Source organism: Amphibalanus amphitrite, unplaced genomic scaffold (genome assembly GCF_019059575.1).
Source record: "Amphibalanus amphitrite isolate SeventyFive unplaced genomic scaffold, NRLGWU_Aamphi_draft 000050F_arrow, whole genome shotgun sequence".
NCBI classification, from domain to species: domain Eukaryota; kingdom Metazoa; phylum Arthropoda; class Thecostraca; order Balanomorpha; family Balanidae; genus Amphibalanus; species Amphibalanus amphitrite.
Genome location: NW_024881546.1, coordinates 1,245,984 through 1,264,647, shown reverse-complemented (window position 1 = coordinate 1,264,647; position 18,664 = coordinate 1,245,984). Strand labels below are relative to the sequence as shown.

General features: G+C 53.3%; 1 protein-coding gene across 3 annotated transcripts in view; it reads right to left on the bottom strand.

The window, feature by feature from the left end:
* The window catches only part of LOC122377779 (DNA-directed RNA polymerase II subunit RPB1-like), a 31,669-nt gene extending 18,124 nt beyond the window's left edge, over nt 1-13,545 (bottom strand). The window contains exons 1-6 of one of the 3 annotated variants that reach the window (XM_043358191.1): nt 10,570-10,863; nt 9,447-9,668; nt 8,617-9,038; nt 6,935-7,101; nt 5,910-6,086; nt 2,849-2,959 (exon numbers count right to left, since the gene is read on the bottom strand). In XM_043358191.1, coding sequence (XP_043214126.1) covers nt 2,849-2,959; nt 5,910-6,086; nt 6,935-7,101; nt 8,617-9,038; nt 9,447-9,538 — 969 coding nt within the window. In that variant the 5' untranslated portion in view covers nt 9,539-9,668; nt 10,570-10,863. Of the gene's footprint in view, nt 1-2,848; nt 2,960-5,909; nt 6,087-6,934; nt 7,102-8,616; nt 9,039-9,446; nt 9,669-10,569; nt 10,864-10,960; nt 11,035-13,443 lie in introns of those variants that run through there. The other 2 variants (XM_043358192.1, XM_043358189.1) reach the window with 2 other exon arrangements.
* Between the last annotated feature and the right edge of the window lie 5,119 nt (nt 13,546-18,664).

Sequence of the window (18,664 nt, the reverse complement as noted above, 5' to 3'; positions counted from 1 at the left end):
AAGGTCAACCAATGACCAAGGACCTTAAAATCGGGTATCATCGGCTTCGTCTCGTCACTCACGGGCAACACGCCTGTTTTTTTTTTTCCGCGAGCTCTAGCTTAATCAGGGGCCGAACGGCAGGGGGTCCAACCGACACCTCCCAGCCCGCGAAGGCTGCGCCACGCACCGACCCGGAGCGGGCTAATTGGTCGACAAAAGCAATTTGAAGTGTTTTCAAAGTAATATTTAGGCTCGGGTTGGGTGGGCTACCATTTCTATTTTTTTATTTTTAGTTTAAAAAATATCGTTTCAGGGCTGTGACGAAAAAATAAGTGGCCTAAATCCGATGAGAAAACAGGATTTGGGGGTACCCTAGGTTTGGTTACTTGCAGGAGTTGCCCCCCCCCCCCAAAACGCAAGTCTGGATCCGCCAGTGTCCCACCTATTGCTAAACAAAGAAAGAATTTTCTTGGAAAAACATTTAATTGCATAATTTGGTAACTCATGTAACCGAAAAGTGGCCAAGATGAATGCATGACGACACATTTGAATATAAATAATGTTTTTATCCAGATGGAAACAACTTATGGCCAATTGGGGGCTGGCCACTTTGCCCCGGCCGCTTTGCCCCGCGCATACCGTCCGAGACAAAAATATTCCAGCTCAGCTATTAGTGGGGTAAAAAGCATTAAAATTGGTAGAAGGCATGTACGATAACCACGCAATGCATGGACAAAAACGCTTATAAAAATTCCAAACGGTTATGGAATAAAATAACATTTAAAAATTGTAAACATAATTGGTAACCTGGCAAGAAATGCTTTTCCGTGTTTCACAGAACAATGGCGATGGGCCTGAAACCCCGGTCTGGCTCATTCGAACGACCGCAAAGAGAAGTATAATTGGAAATCATAAATTGGAACTGACGCCAGCTGTGGAGGGCTAAAACGATGGATGGCCGCTTTGCCCCGGGTGGCCGCTTTGCCCCACTCTCCCCTAGTTCTCCGTTGGGGCTATCCAACACTGTTTGCAACTTGTCACTATGTTGCGCGCACTGAACTCTATGTTGCGTGGTTCTCGAGGTCTAGAGGGGGGCCAAAATGCCCCCCCCCCCCACACACACACAGGGCACGTTGCTCGGCAGACCCCAACGGGGCACGGGTTAAGACCCTTTCAAGACACGGCCCGTCGTCTTACCATACGTGGTACGTGGTCACTTGAGAGACGTATTTATCATCTTATTTATTACACTATGGTCTTACTCAATACTCAACCGACTTCAACTGGCTGCGGCTGGAGCCGATCGGCGCGGCGGGTGGACCAAACGCAGTTCATCCCCGCCACCAGTCGGGTGGGCGCAGGATGGGCTCAATCCACATCCTCGTCATACCGTTACCAGATCATTACCAGCCCCGTGCGGTATTTTATAATTACATATTTCGTATTGACCGATAACATAGCCTTCGAGGTTCGCTTTTGCTGAAAAAAAAACTCCAAACACGCAGAAACGAGAACTGTGCCTACTCCTGTGAATGACGATCTGCATGCGGTTTATTGCAAGCAATTCGCCGCGTCTTTCTTTGTAGGTTCTTTACACTCGCTAATATTCGACTTTTTATAGCGCCTATCACATGGCGGGGGATCGGTCCGACCTACCGCCGTTCGGTCCTTATTGCCAGTCCGCCGCTATCTATTCGGGCTACTCATGGTCTGGAAACCGAGGGGTCCATACGATCCCATTTAGGCGAAAACTGTCCCGTTTCCATCTGGTTGCTGAATTGTGTTTTGCATTGCCACGATTTTTCTTTTATGCCTTTAGTATTATACATTCTTGGACGATACCGCGAAAACGAAATATTTCTATCGAGAGTTTTCAAGGGATTTCATGCACGAGGCCTTGGCCGAGTGCATGAAATTCTTTGAAAACTCGAGATAGAAATATTTCGTCGCGGTAGAGTCCTAGATATTATTTCCTGTATGTTTCTTAATATCGCTCGTTATCTGCTTAAAAAAGGCCGAAATATGCATAAATAAAATACAGTAACATTAACTACACGTTAGGTACTGAAATACTGGCAGTTCTAATTACTTAACAGTGCAGCAAAGCTTACAAATTTTCTTTAAAACAGAAGCCCTCGATGAAATCAAGCTATCCAAGAAAACCATCCAAGAAAACGTCTCGCGCAAAGTTTCTTGGATGGCTGGATTGCATTGCAAGACTGCATCAAACATACAGGAAAAAAGAAAAATTGATGCGACGCATAATGATTAATGATGTTTATTGCACATCACAAAAATAGACCAGTTAAAACATAAGGCTTCATAACGCCGCGCTGGGCGATTTAAAAATGTCTTGGGGCAAGCGTTGACAAGGGAACGCCAGTGTTGAGTTTTTCAAGTGTAAGACATATCTTTAGAATTTCATCACCGTACCTAGAAAACACATAATCGGCGCAAACATTGAACCAGCCGCATTGCTCAACAGATAGCAAATGATAGCGTGCCTATCCACTTTTGTCGGGCTCACATGAACAAGCCCAGGTTCGGGTGCATTCTTTAGGGTGCATGCTTGTTGTTTATCCTTTCTTCTACATCGCGTTTACCAACACTCCGCGTAAGCCCACAAACGAGCGCCTGTGTGTGGGGTCCCCTCCGCGGCGCCCAGGGGTGGCGCCGGCGGCGCCGGAGGGGCGAGGGGAGGGGTGGGCGGCGCTCGGGGGTGTCCGGTGTCAGTGCTGTGACGTGGCCGCGTGGCTGCCCGTTTCGCAGGTGGCAGCGCGGCCGATAGCCGGCGCCGATAGCCGGCGGACCGGCGGGCGCGCACGACGGCGCCGGAGGGGCGAGCCCGCGGCCGGCCGGACCTTACCTTGGTGCAGTTGTCTGCCAGAGGCTCGAGGTCGTCCTTCTTGAGGCCGAGCGATTTGAGGAAGCCGTCCTCCTCATAGCCGGCCGTGAACGGCATGGCCGCCTTCGGGTGCTGTCCGCAGAGAAAGGCCGTCAGGGGCCGGCCACATCAGGCGTCGGGCTACCGGCCGCGCCGTCGGCAAGGGGCACCGCGCGGCACGCATGGGTCGGGTCACAGACAGCGGGGGGGGGGGGGCGCCACACACGTGTTGGGTCACATACAGCGGGGGGCACCACACACGGGTTGGGTCACAGACAGCGGGGGGCACCACACACCAGCCGTCGGGTCACTGTGCAGCGGGGCCGCTCGGCGCACGGGTCGGGTCACTGCGCGGTGGTGCACCGCACAACCGTCGAGTCACTGGCCGAGGCCGCTCAGTGCTGCCGACTTTAGCAGCTGTGGAGTTTAAGTACTAGGAAATGATGATTACCGTATCAAGCCATATGTGTGAAATGAGTACGTACCTTTTAAGCACCTAATTGAGTTAAGTGGTCTCTGAACCAAGATCTCTATGTCTGAACCTTCCTAAACTTTGCTTTACCCTCTGGCCTTTATGGCTTTGTAATTTATTTTAGGGAAAATGAAAGGTTATCATGATTGGCACTTTGCATGGTGCATATCGCACTGTAATTTACAGCTTACCTGCACGTCACTGATGGATAGATAGTCGACAGTGGCCACATGAAGCACACAATTTATATCGGCATGAACACACACTGAGCTTTTTCGTTTATTATTTCTCCATGTCCCTCAATAGTGTCACCAGTCACGTTTCTCACTATTAATCATGCAAACACGTACTGTGAAGTATAAGTGAGCACTAACAAGCGAGTAGACGCGCTGTCGTTAAAGGGACCCTCCCACCTTAACATTAGTTTTGAGTTGAGATAGCCAAGTTTGCGGCCAGGCTCAGAAACCACCATTTATCCTGGTCGCAACCCCCGCAGCTTTATGGTGTTCAAGAAATTTCTTCCCTTTACTTGCAGGGTGGGACCAGCGTGGTCCCTATCTCTTAACCATTACGGGAATCTGATGACGTCATCAGGCTTTCGAACGTCCGTTAAATGTTTGACTAAAACGTTTTGTAGCACGCGGTGGTATATGCTGCTTTGCGCGCAACAAATGCCGCACTTTCAAATAAAGTCGCTAGGAACAGCGGAGATCCCAAAAAGTAAACAAAAGTAAAAGTCTAATATCTTGAAAACCGGTGAATATTTTTCTATGAAATTTGGTAGATATTCGTTTTTGCTCTTTCTGAACCGAGCGACATCACTTTCATGCCAATTCATTAACTTTTTTGAAGGTGGGAGGGTCCCTTTAAGCCGTTATGTACACTGCTTGCAGCACGCGCGGGATATTCGCATGCATAATGTGCAGAGCTGCCCCACTGCGCGGGCCCGGTCGATGACTGAAGCGCGATGGAGCTCGGCCTCGACAGGCCGGCCGCCGACCGGGTCACTCGGTCGGTCGCGTGAGCGGGCCGGTCAGTCGGGCGCCAGGTGGTGGATACATATTGCATGGCGATGTATAACCAGCCAGCTGAGCAGCCTTGTTATGGGGAGGGGACCAAGTGCCGCCAGAGTTTCCCCGCGCCATCATAGTAGGTCAGACCCATACTGTGACCGCACCGCCAAAGTTCGTTCACCCCAGCTGGACTCAACCTATGTATGATGCAGCAGATGTCATGAATTCATTAGATCTAAAAGGCAATGCTTGTTTGACTTTACTTTCAGCTGGTCTACGAAACTCTGGTGACCACTAACGGGCTTTGACAAAACCGCTGTGTTTGCTGGAACAATATTGCACCAACCATCGATGATGTAAGTTTCCGTCTTTTGAGCTCCAGCAAACCGGCCAGCAAGGTGAGGCACGGATAGCTAACGCCGACTGTGAGCCATCCATGGGTGAAAGATAGCGTGTGTGTGTAGAACAGCTGCTCAGCGTGCTCGCACCCACTGGGAGCGAGCACGTCCTGTCGCAACGATACGGAGCGTCGGCACACCCAGCCCACCCGACGTGGATCCATCCCATGACGGCCGGTGGCCGACGCGCGTCTCCAGAGTGGGGTGTCCTCTGGAGCTGGGCGAACGGACCGAGCCCCGTCCGGAGACTGGGGAACCGCCCAGTCCGCCCGAGAATGGCAGAGCCGGGGTATGACCTCGCTCCTCCCTCAACGACTCCCTTCGCCGAACTGGCGTCCTGCCAGCCGTGCCACCAAATTCATATAATTCATCAGCTGTTAATTTAACCGGTTCTAAAACACAAACGATAACAAAATATTATCATCTACCTAGCTTGTCAAACCAATCAGTCTATGGAAAACCATCACTTGATATTAATCCTTTTCAAACGTCCATCTAATCAGATATACATGTCTAGAGCATAATTAGAATCACAAAGGTAGGTGGTTGCCAAGACCTGCGTTGGTCCGCCTGCCACCATGCATATTGCATGCACTGCGGGTGGCTGACGGTGACTCGGCCTTCCCTACAGTTCATCGGGTGCATGATGTTGCATGGGACGATGACCTCTCACTGTGCATTCACCTGCTTCTTCCCGTGCCGTCCGTTCCGTGCAGTTAAGTCCCGTGCTGCCCCGTGCCGTCTCGTACATACAGTCCATGCCGTTCTCGTCCCGTCCCGTCCCGTTCCGTCCCGTCCCGTCCCGTCCCGTCCCGTCCCGTCCTGACCCGTCCCGTCCCGTCCTGTCCCGCCCGCCCCATGCCGTCCCGTCCCGTTCCGTTCCGTCCCGTCCCGTCCCGCCCCGCCCGCCCCATGTCGTTCTGTTCCCGTCCCGTCCCGTCCCGTCCCGTCCCGCCCCGCCCGCCCCATGTCGTTCTGTTCCCGTCCCGTCCCGTCCCGTCCCGTCCCGTTATTCGTATTGTGCCTGCACCGCACGGCTGATCTGCCAGATGCCAACAGGTCAGTCACATCAAAGTAGCGCGAGCCCGACCGTCTCCAGATGCAGTGTCATGCACACATTGCAGCGCCGCCCGACCGGGAAGTCCCGCGCCGCGGCTCACCTCGAGAAGCAGCTGAACGCTGACGGCAAAGCCAGCCATGTCCATCGGGAAGGTGCGGCCGCCGATCCAGCCGTCGTAGAAGCCGACCACGGCGCCGTTCCGTACCACGGGCGTGCTCAGACCGGCCTGGGTGACCAGACCCACTGGGAACGCCGACGCGCGCCGCGTGCGCGCCAGCTGGCGGGGTAAGCGCGGTGGTAAACACAGGGTCAGTGTAGGTGACACGACATATGGAGGAGGGGCTCATCCCAACACGAAAGCACTGCCAGTCAGAGTGTGGAAGGCAGAAGGCATTTCTTTTATTTTTGGATGAAAGGGATTGCTCAGTGAGAATCACGTTGTTGTTGGCCATGTAATGGTCTATCGTAAGAACTTATACACATGTCCAATTCAGATACCCATCCATACTATGGTATGTAACAAAACATGCGACAGCAAACAACTGGCGCGGACCACGAAGAGCAGATGCAGATCGTGCTGCAAGGAACCACTGCCGACAGCAGGGGCGGATCCAGAAAATCTCCAAGGGAGGGGCCATTAGAAACCAGGAGGCCCCCCCCCATAATCCCACCTGTTGGAGGCCCCATCTTCCCACTTGTTGGCCCCCCCAAAAAAAAACTGCGTCTATTGAGCTTATCTAGCTGTTCAGGCAACATCTCAACATCTGTGCAGGCTTGGAGGCCCTCTGTGCAGGTTAGGAAGCCCTGTAAAAGTGGTCATCTCTGTGAGTATAAGAGACCTCCAAGTTATGAAAAGCTTTACCAATCTTCTAACAAAGAAGTCTTCTCAGCTAGTCTTCTAAGAAATAACTAAGTGGGTAGGTTAAAAAAAAAAAACTCATCGGATTTCGGCCACTTTATTTTCAGGAGGCCCCCTTTTCAGCTTTTTAAATTTTTAACTTTTTATTTTATTTTTGAAAAAAAATCGGCCAAGGGGGGGGCCATGGCCCCCATGCCCCCCCCCCCCCTTGTATCCGCGCCTGGCCGACAGAGCCTCCAAACAGTGTCGGGAGAGAGCCCACCCACCTCAGCGAACAGCCGGTAGTCGTAGGTGTTGTCGTCGTCGGCGAAATAGAACACGCCCTTCTCGGCGTTCTCTCGCAGCCACTGCAGCGCGGCCATTCGGTTCGACACGCCGCGAGGCACGGCGCCCTTAAAGCCGGCCTCCTTGGAGTACTTTTCCGGCTTCAGACCTGCCGCGTCATGGAGGCGTCAATCAGCGGCCAGCCCGCTGGGTTTCCGTGTGAGCGGGCTGGTGAACAGCATACGGACGGGAGGAGAATCAAGGCCATATATAGGAGGAGAATGGCACCGATACCATGGGTCTGAGCTTTTATATGTTTTAGTTTATGTTTTTATATATATATATGTTTTATATATATGTTTTTTTGTATGTTTTAGGGCCTTGGGTCTGAGCATGCCATTAAGTCTGGAACACAGCTTTAAAACGTGCAAATCGCGTCTCAGCGCCTCCCATTGGAATACATGGCATATTTTCCATTCCCAACTCATAGCGCATTAATCTGCGGGTTGGAAGCGGAAAATCATGAATGTATTCCACTTTCCAGCCAATGGGAGGTGCTGAGGCGCGATTCGCACGCTTGAAAGCTGTGGGTCAGCCTTAACGGCAACTTAACGGCTTAACGGTAGGTACGTCAGGTCATTTGGGTCATTCTTCGAACTGAGATGAGAGCATCGGCTCGGGAGACTTTTCGTATCATGCATCAAGAGTCTGGACTCTGACACCATAAAGCGCGCTGCAGCCCGCGAAAATTAGTCGTATTGTGGTTGCCTGAGTCGTGCTGTGCCATTTTAGTTAAACTCTGAGTTGTCTGAGTCGTAGATACTGTAGCAAGTAAATTTCCGAACAGATTTGTACGTATGTACGGCTCTCGCGAGATTAAGCGGTAGGTTTTGCACTTTTACATTTCCGGTTATATCTCAGAAACTAATCGATCTACGATGAAGCCATTTTACACGATCATGGCCGGCTTGTTACCCAACAAGTCGATCGTATCTTCAATACTTAAAAGCTTAAGACGACGAAGATATAGCCAGAAGTACACTAAATTTTCTAGGTGCAAACCCATCCGCTAAAACCCGCGAGACCTGTACCTACCAGCGCTGCAGTCAGTGCAGCAGGTACGATTTCTATCAGCTACCACCCGTCACCAGGCGCGGTCGGGACACAGCGGGCCGCTCAGAGCTCCAAGTAGGGCGCGTCGCAGACCGATATCACCCTCCCGCGGCCCACGCCGTGGCGCGGGAGAAACGACATCTGCCCGAGCCCCGCGATAATGTGGACATCCGCACCCCGGGCCCCACGCCACTTATCATACAGTGACAGATAAGTCTCGGTACTTCGTGACTATGTGCTAGCGAAAGTTCGGGAAATGCTCGGGAAAAAGGCAACTGGTAAACCAGTGTTTGCCGTATCTGCAAAGAGATACCTATGCAATGTTTTCGTCCAGTGATCCATGACTACAGGTATGCAAACGCTCCAGCAAGTTAAAAATGACATGAAGTCCCTCAGCAATGCATTGTGAAACAATCAATTATATGCATTGTTTGATTAACAAATGCATCGCACTACACGACACATCATAGAACCCCCTGCAATGTAGGGTTCCATCTCCCGGGAGGCACTCCATTCGCTTTCATCACGTCAGCTTTATGTGCAGATGCTGAGCCTGTGGCGGTCCACTCACCGAGGATGTGCACGTGCGGCAGCCCGGAGCGCTCCAGGATCTCGGTGACGGCCGGCGTGCGCTGCGCCGCGTCCTCGGTTACCACCCAGAACACGTTCGAGGTGAGCATCAGCGTCTGCGCCAGCCGCGTCATCTCGGGCACCTGCACGGCGCGCGGGTACGTCGGCGTGATGACGTACACGGTGGCCAGGTCGCGCGCGCCGGCCGCCGGCGCGGCCGGGCCGCGCAGCACGCCCTGCACCAGCACCGGCGGACAGGCCACCACCGGGGCCACCTGCATCTCGGGCACGCCATCCTGGAGCGACAGGGCGCCGGCGGATGGGTAGGGCACCGGCCGCGTCCTCAGCACGGCCACCAGGCACACGGTGAGCACGGCGATGGCGGCGGCCAGCGCCAGCGGCCTCCGACTGCGCAGCATCCCCCTGCCGGCAGATAGCGCACGGACGGTGAGCATTCCGCTCAGTAGAAAAGCTAAAAACCTAAAGCTACAAATCTATTAAAAACAAACAATCATCAGTACCGTCACCGTCGTTCCCTTTTCCATCCTCAAGACAGTCCCTCCTTCACGTCTCAAAACCCTTATTCCGGGCTGAACGGCCACCTTCATCTGATGAGTATGCTCCTCACGAGCAGGCTCACGTGCGGTGGGTGACCGTTTACGGGGGCTTCCAAAACCAAGATTTGGCTTCCGAAACAGAAACGTCATCTTACAGGTATATAAGGCCTTGATCTTACATCTAAACCTTCACATTGACATGGCATGCAAAAACTTCAGTTAAACCAAAAATGCTTTCAGAACAAGAAAGGAAAGGTTAAACGGTTAAACCTACCTCATAAAGCGCAGGCTACTATTGTTAACCACTGTGCGGCATTGGATATCCTCATTCTGAGATGCTGAGCTTCGTTTCTTGGACTGGGACATCTTATATTCAACCGATTTTCCGAAGAAAAAATCAGCCAAGATACTGAACCAGCCACCTCAACAAATGTGGAATGGGCGGAAATGACGAGACAGTCACCGTGTCCGTATGGCGCACATACTAGGCACTCTAGGCAGGGATGCGGAGCCGGAGCCGGAGTCGGAGCCGGAGCCGCCGGAGCCGGCATATTTTGCCCGGAGCCGGAGCCGGAGCCGGAGCCGTGAAACAATATAGCCCGGAGCCGGAGCCGGAGCCGGAGCCGCCAAAAAAGGGGGCGACTCCGGCTCCTTTTTATTTTTTGAAGAGGAAAAAAAATAATTGACCTAGTTCGGTTTGACAGTACAAGGCAGTAAAACATATGGTACTTTACTTACGTCATGGGCCATCAAGTGAATGAAAAAAGCCGAATATCCCCAGTATCCCACAGTACGCATTACGCAATCAACTTCTTGTCTGCTCCTCCCCCCCCCCCCCACGTCTACTGCATGCCCAGAACATGAGGACCGGTCATCAGGTGACGGCCATTGTTTTCAAGCCAGTGCAGTGGACTGCGACTCCCAGCACCGTCTCTTCCCCTCCCCCCCCCACCACCCCCCACCCCCACTCCCACCCCCCAATGCAGCCGAGACTGGTGTCAGCTTACGATGGTTCAGTGAACTCCAATTCGCGGCGACTGCGTTTCCAATGCCATCGCTTCCTAGTCCTTTGTTCTGCCAGTTCTCTCCGAGGTGCGTTTGCGCGGGGTTGCGGTGAGCCGGTCATGGCAAAGAGTAACGCGTATAACCAATCCCATTTTTCTTCCACCCGTATCTAACTGATTGCATAGAGGATGTACTGAGTCGGAGCCGGAGCCGCCGGAGCCGGAGCCGCCGGAGCCGTACCATTTTACTCGGAGCCGGAGCCGGAGCCGGAGCCGCCACAACATTTCACCCGGAGCCGGAGCCGGAGCCGGAGCCGATTTTTTTCTCCGGAGCCGGAGCCGGAGCCGGAGCCGTCTGAAATTTCCACGGCTCCGCATCCCTGACTCTAGGTATAGATGGCTTTGCTAGGCACGCTGAAACAATTTCGAATAATTGACTGCCTCAAATTAGAAATGGACATGCTTGGGAATATTGGAAGTATCAAGAAATGCCCTGTGAAATAGCATACCACACACACATCACCACTCATAAAAACGGGGTCTAAAATGGTCTAAAACGTGTTTCAAGGTCAAATAATATAACACTTATCCCTAGGTATTTCTCTAAAATACAGCAGTATTTAAATTCGCTGCCCTAAATGAAGCTGGAACCTAACCGTCGTTCACATCATGCGCAATTGGGAAAGGATAAGTTACAATGCTATCCCTTTTCACCGTAAGCTTCATTAAATCAGATATAGGTCATACGGCAAAAAGTAAGGCATATAAAAGTCAAGTAAAATACCTGGCACGGCCTTGTTTACTGGCATGACTGGGCATGACATTCAATCCCTAACCAGAATGCACATGCAAATGAATGGTTTCAATGGGCTCCTCCAGTTACGAAGATGTCGAAACATTTTTCGTCATCAAAAGCGAGCATCTTGCGATTGAGCGAGCATCACAACTTCGCAGCGCGCTGAGCGCTCAGAAGCCTCAGAGCCAGAGGAACTTTCATAGGGAGCTGAAACTTGGAGGCCCGGTGTCCTCCAAGGAAAAGGATTCCACAACTTGTATAAGTAGCTTGAATTTTTCCTCAAGGTCACTTGAGATCGGATCGGGCCCGTAACTTGTCCTTACCATAGTTACCATTACCATTTACCTTGACATAGGTAAGTCAGTCAAAGGGGAAATGTGGAAACTGTTATTTGGCGCCGGGAATGATCTGAAACGACTGAAACTAGTCTTTTAAGCATCGTGATTTCCTGCATTCCTTGCAAGATCCGAATCCGATGCTTCGCTCATGCATCATTGACCTTGCAAAGATTCTTACAGATTACGACCTTGCATGGCGTCATTTAGGTGTGACGTCACAGTGGTCATCAGAATTTTTCGTCTACATGGAAATCCTTTAGACGACGCCCTGTGCAATGTGCATAGGTCAGGTGTTGCACTCAGTGGCGGATCCAAGGGGGGGGGGGTCACATGGGTCATGCCCCCCCTTGAGGCCCGGGGGCCCAAAGACCTGCCAGGGGCACCACCGGCCTATCAGGGGTATCACAGTCCTGACAGGGGCACCACAGGACCGCCAGGGGCACCACAGGCCTAGCAGGGACACCACGGGCCTGGTGCCCCTGGGCCCTGACAAGCCTGGGGTGCCCCTGACAGGCCAGTGGTGCCCTTGCTAGGCCTGTGGTGCCCCTGGCAGGCCTCTGGTGCCCCTGACAGGCTTGCGGTGCCCTTGGAAGGACTGTGGTGTCCCTGGGCCCTGACAAGCCTGAGGTGCCCCTGACAGGCCCGTGGTGCCCTTGTTAGGCCTGTGGTGCCCCTGGCAGGCCTCTGGTGCCCTTGCTAGGCCGCTGGTGCCCCTGGCAGGCCTCTGGTGCCCCTGCGCCCGGAGAGGACTGGTGCCCCTGAAAAGTCTGAAGTGCCCCTCGGCAGGCCCGTGGTGCCCCTCGGCAGGCCCGTGGTGCCCCTGACAGGCCCAAGGTGCCCCTGCGAGGCCGGTGGTGCCCCTGGCAGAACTCTGGTGCCCCTGGCAGGTCTGTGGTGCCCCTGGCAGGTCTGTGGCGCCCCTGGCAGACCTGTGTTGACTGGTGCCCCTGCTAGGTCGCTGGTGCCCCTCACAGACCTGTGGTGCCCCTGGGCCTTGACAAGCCTGAGATGCCTGGCTATGACAGGCTCGTGGTGCCCCTGATAGACCAGTGGTGCCCTTGCTAGGCCTGTAGTGCCCCTGGCAGGCCTCTGGTGCCCCTGCTACCCCTGCGCCCTGAGAGGACTATGGTGCCCCTGAAAAGCCTGAAGTGCCTCTCGAATGGCCCGTGGTGCCCCTGGGCCCTGACAGGCCCAAGTTACCCCTGCGAGGTCGGTGGTGCTCCTGGCAGGCCTCTGGTGCCCCTGGCAGGTCTGTGGTGCCCCTGGCAGGCCTGTGTTGACTGGTGCCCCTGCTAGGCCGCTGGTGCCCCTCACAGGCCTGCGGTGCCCCTGGAAGGACTGTGGTGCCCCTGCCCCTAGGGGTGCTCATGGGCCCAACAGGCCCGTTGTGCCCCTGACAGGCCTGTCGTGTATACTTGCTAGACCTGTGGTACCCCTGCTTCCTGGCAGGCCTGTGGTGCCCCTGGCGGGCCTGTGGTGCCCCTACAAGGCCGTATGTGCCCCTGACAGGTTTGTGGTGTCCCTCGAAGGACTTTGGTGCCCCTGACAAGCCTGAAGTGTCAAGGACAGACCCTTTAGACGCCAGGGTAAAGTTCGTCGGACTGACAACGATTTGCTTACCTGATAACGTTCCTGGTAAGTACTCACTACTCAGCGTCCACAACATATATACACATAGCACATTCATATACCTGCTTACAATTGGTAAATGTGGTTGTGGCTAAGAGTTAAGATACTGACTAAAAATAAAAAATAAAAATAAAGAAACTGAAAATGGGGGCACCACCAAAATGAAGTGGACGAAATCCGTTGAGTTTTTAATTTTGGGTATAGGTAGGGGCACCACTTCGATTCATGACCCTCCCCTTGGGGTTTTCCTGGATCCGCCCCTGGTTGCACTTCTTATGACAGTTTGACCACATGATTCGAAAATATTGTCATCTGCGCGCTGTTTGAGGCTTGAGCCTTCAGCCTTTAGGTCATTTTCAGCTAGTTTGAGTAGAGGCTAGGTCACGGGCAGGTAATTTTGAAGCTTGAAGAACAGATATTGATATTCTAAAGCCACGAGATATTATCATGATACAACATATCCCTACTCGGCGTGGTGCCGCGGACCGAGCCGTCTGCACTTACCCAGCTGTCAGCGTGTCCCGCTGTCCGGCAGTCCTCTCACTCAGGGGACGCTCCCCTCACGGGCCGCCGCCGCCCTGCCGCCGGCGCGTCACACACCACCCGCCACCGCCCGGCGTGCGGCACTGGGCAGCGGGGCGCGCAGGGCGCAAGCGCCGCCGCGCCGCGGCCACCGGAGTCGATAGTCGCGCCGGCAGCGACACCCACGGCCGACGACCGAAGCGGACACCCTCCCCCCCTCCCGTCCAGTCCCCTTCATCTCTCCCCTCCTACTGGATGGAGGCGCGACATACGATGCAAAGTACGGGAGGGTATAAGGTAGGTTAAAACACGGAAAATATGCCCTTCAACCGTACTTTGTCAATCAACCAACATATTATTCAACATCATCATTATTCTATGATCAGACGTGTCGAATAATAGGTAGATACCTAATACCTTATTGTTTGTTAAAAGATCCACATAGGAATCAGCCATTTTGGCCTGTATTAGTGTTATCTCATATTTCAAGCATCGGAGCCCGATAGCAGTGAGTAGATCTCAATGAGTCGTAGTCCACCACAAGCTAGTGGGCCCTTAATGGTTCCGTGAACCATCAGAGAGCCATGGGCCCTCATTGAGTCCATGTGGTCCAGGTCCAGTAGTGGACCTGTTGAAAAATTTGATAGAAAGGTTTTTGCTAGGCATACTTTTCTTTCACACACCTCCTATGTACAGCAACGCATGAATAACTCAGTGGCGGATCCTGGCGGAGGGGGGCACGGGGTCATGACCCTCCAAATGGTCTGAGAGGGTCAGTTGACCCCCCTCCAAAAGCCGAAGACCTAAATGCGTTATAGACGCTGTCTTGCATGCTCAAAATCACCTGTCAAACACATCTGAATTCTGAGCTAATACCTTAGTTTTTTCTGGATCGTGTTGCGTGAAAAGACGTATTGCAGGCCAGAATCTTACTCGTTTTTGTCTCAACCGTGCGAGCACCAGGGGATGATACAGGAAAACTCCTAGTGGATGCTCATGAATTTGATTCGTGGTCAGGCGCGGATCCAGGGGGGGGGGCGACGGGGGCGGCCGCCCCCCCCCCCATCCGAAAAAGGCGCCCATATCCCGCGGCAGAGAGGGCGCCCCGAGCAGAAGAGCGGCGACACAGCAAAGGTTCAGCAGAAATAGGGCGCCTCCAGCAGAAGTTGGGCTCACCAAGCAGGAGAGTGACGCCCAATTGCCCATTCCCAGCAGATGAGAGTCGCCCCAGCAGCAGATGGGCGCCCCCAGCAGAAGAGGAACGTCTTATTACAAGAATAAAAAGATACATTCTGTTGAGGGGCGCCCCTGGCAGTGGAAAGCCACCCCCAGCAGGAGAAGGCACCCCTGAAGAGGAGCGACGCCCCAGCAAACGGAGAGAGGCGCCCCCATTCCGAGAAGAGGGGCGCCCTGACAGCAGATGGGCGCCCCAACAAAAAAGGAGCTCCATAAGAAGAAAATGGGTGCCACTGGCAGAAGAGGGGCGCCCCAGCAGAAGAGAGGGGTCTCCAGCAGGAGACGGGCGCCCCAAGCAGAAGAGGGGCGCCCCAGCAGAAGAGAGGCGCCACAGCAAAAGTTAATCAGAAATAGGGAGCCTCCAGCAGAGGTTGGGCCCGCCAAGCAGGATATGGGCGCCCCATTGACAATATCCGGCAGACGAGACACGCCCCAGCGGCAGATGGGCGCCCCAGCAGACAGCAGCCGTTGGGCGCCCCCAGTAGAAGAGGGGCGCCCCATTACAAAAAAGGAGTATATTCTACCAAGAGGGGCGCCCCTGACAGCGGAAGGGCAACCCCAGCAGAGGGGCGGTGCCCCAGTAAAAGGAAGGGTGCCCCGTTCCGAGCAGAAGAGGGTCGCCTCGCCCCAGCAAAAAAAAAACAGGAGCCCCATAAGAAGAAAAGGGGTGTCTCTGGCAAAAGATAGACGTTCCCCGCAGTGGAAGGGCGCCCCCACAAGAGTGGCGTCTCCAGCAAAAGAAAAGTGCCCCTGCAAGAGAGGGGCACCACATCAAAAGTTGGGCAGAAGTGGGGAGCCTCCAGCAGAATTTGGGGTCGCCCAACAGGAGAGGGCTGCCCTATTCACAGTAGAAAAAAGACTCTTCAGCAGGGGCGCCCCAACAGAAAAGGTGCACTCGTAGTAGAAGTGGGACGCATCAGGAAGAAGAGGGGCACTTCTAGCAGAAGATGGGCGTCCCAGATAAGTGGGCCGCCTACAGCAAATTGGTCGTTCTTAGGAGGAAGAAATGAGGCGACTTAAGCAAAGTGGGTCTCCCCATGAGGGATTAGGCGATCCAAGCAGAGGTTGGTCGCTTCCGGGAGAAGTGAGGCATACCAGTATAAGTGAGACGCTTCCAGAAAAAGGAGGGATATCACCGGGAGAAGAAGGACTGCACCAGTAAATGGAGGCCACCTTTTTGCTAATCTCTTTTGCTAGGGTAGCGGTGCCCATCTACGACTTTTAACCCGTGCCGTGCTGATGGTCTGAGTTTGGGAGGGTCACACTCCCTCGTCTAACTCGGCTTCTGGGCCGCGTAGTGACACGCGATAAGCGGCATTCGAAAGATCGTCCAAAAACAGGACGAAAACAAAACGGTCATTTTTTAGGTCAGGTCAAATGTCAGGTCACCAGAGGTCATCAAAGGTAAAATGTTGCCTATTTCAACATTTTTCCGTTTTCGAAGCAGCGGCACATAACTCGGAAACCAATAGAGCTATAGCGCCGCAGAAAAGCGCATTCGATAGCCCTTTCAGAGGTGTTACTGTAAGCTGCGCTCAGATTTGACCTCAGGTCAACGGTTTAGCCTTCAGAGGGCAAAAGACTCTAAAATAGCCGATTTACGAACAATGTTTTCCTGCAATAACTTTTGACTCAAGAGAGTCTCGGCATTACGTTTGCCAGCAATTCATAGACCCGGGAACAGGGGGGGGGGCAGCGGGGGCGCTTGCCCCCCAACTTTAGAGCCGAGGGGGCGGCGCCCCCTCAACATTGAGGCAGCGAGAAAAGATCTTTCCTCCCTTTTCCGGACTTTTTTCCTTCTTGTTTCCTTTACACATCTACACATCAACACATGGCATTTTCCTTGCCATCTGAATGGTTTCTGCTGATACAGTAGGTATCGATTTGACAATATCTGCTATTGTCATCCCGCTTTGATTTGGGCCTGATATTGGCCATAAGTTTGGCAGGCTAGATTTTATACTGCACCAGCTTGAGTCAACTTTGAGAAATACATAACGTACAACGGTGGTAAAATCGTTGCTATTATAGGTATAACACAGTTTACCCGCTCCGGATGTGATGGAGGGGTGTGGGGCAATAAGTGCACTGACGTGGCGCCCTCGGAGGGCCGGTATGGGATTAAAGCTCAGCGACACTAAGGGCTTGTGTAGTGCCTTCGGTTATCGGTAGCACCCTCAGAATCACCGGCGTAGGGCCCTCAGAGCCGCCGGTAAGGGGCCTCTAGAGGCACTGGTGTGGGGCCGCCATGCAGGTGCCGGTGTGGGCGCTCAGAGGTGCTAGTGTGATTCTCTCAGAGGCGCCGATGAGGGTCCTTACAGGCGTATTGCTGTGGATCCTCATAGACGCTGGTGTGGAGCCGTCTACAGACGGGTGTGGGGCCTTTAGAGCTGCTGACGCGAACTCTCTACAAGCCGGCAGGGGGTCTCCTCAGTGACCGGCAAGGGGACCTTACGCCGGCAGAAGAAGTCCTGTGGGGTCCTTAGAGACCGGCCCTCATAGGCGCCGACGAGGGCCCCACAGTTGCCGTCATGGGGCCCTCAGAAAAATAAGTGTGGGACCATCACAGGCGGGAAATGCCCCTAGAACTGGTCCCTCATAGGCCGGTAAGACCTCTTAGAGGCCAGTAACGGGCCTTTGGAGATCACCGAGGTGTCCTTAAAAGCCGCAAGAGGCCGTCAGACGCCGGCGTCGGACCCTTGTGGAGATCTTAGTGTGGCTATTTAGGGCCCATGAGGAGCTCTGACGAGCCCCATGGGGCCCTTCTGAGTAGAAATATGGCCATCGTTAACCCTCAGCGGTCAAATGGCGCCGCAGGGCCCCTCGGACCCGAGGGTCCCTTTTATCCCGATGGGGGGGGGGGGTACGTGTCCCCTTAGACCCCTAGCTACGCCACTGTTTCATATAATGCATCATGTCAGGTATTTTAGGCTCGCCCCCCCCCCCCAACTTGAAAATCGTTCCCGGGCCCCTGGCCAGCATTGCGTTTCTGTCGTCGAGACACGTCGAACAAACTAAAGGTTGACCTTATGAAAAGTAATTTTGAGAATTTGACCTCAGGTCAAGGTCATGACCTGACCGGGAAAGGTCATGCTGCATAGCAGTCGATGCGTATCGTCGAGCTGAACACAACTGAGGTGTTTTTATCGCTCTAGCATGAATCTATCAAACGTTATTTTAAAAAAAAACTGCTGTGGACCTTTCATGACATGGGATGACCTCTGGGACATAATGAGTGGTCACACTAGGTGCAATGTTCTTATTCAGTGTGTTAATTTTATATGTATCCCAATGCTTGATATTGTCTAGAATGGCGCTCGTCCAAAAGAGATGCTTTTCAGTTTTCTCCCAAAGACTTAATCATACCTACCTACCTAATGGAGACGTCGCACAACTGACCTGACCTTAGGTCACAGATATCGAAATTCCGAGATATACATTTCATGAATATTGTTGCTTTCATCAATCGCTGAAAGGTTCAAAGCGATCGTTCAGTCGGTATAGCAATGGTGAGCATTTGAACTTTTTCTTAGGTTAGGTCACTTGGCATAACCTGGTGACCTGACCTTCCACCACCCGCGTCTGAAATTTTTACAACATGTGCAGAAAAGATGCATGATAAGGTATACTGAAAATGGCGGCGCTGCGCTCAGCCGTTTTTCAGATATATGCGAAAAACCTGACGGGGAGCGCAATAACGCCCCCAGCACGGCGCGGTTTTTAACTCCCGATTTTGAGGGTTTGGCGCCCCCTTTGTATGGAGCGCCCCCGGATTGCCAGGTCGCCCCTATTTCGACTTGCCGCCCCCCCCCCTCCCGAAAATTCCTGGATCCGCCCCTGTTCGTGGTGCCCCTACCTACATATACCTAAAATTAAAAACTCAACGGATTTCGGCCACTTAATTTTGGTGATGCCGTGTTTCCATTTTTTATTGTGTATTTTATTTTTAGTGCCCCTGGGCCCTGGC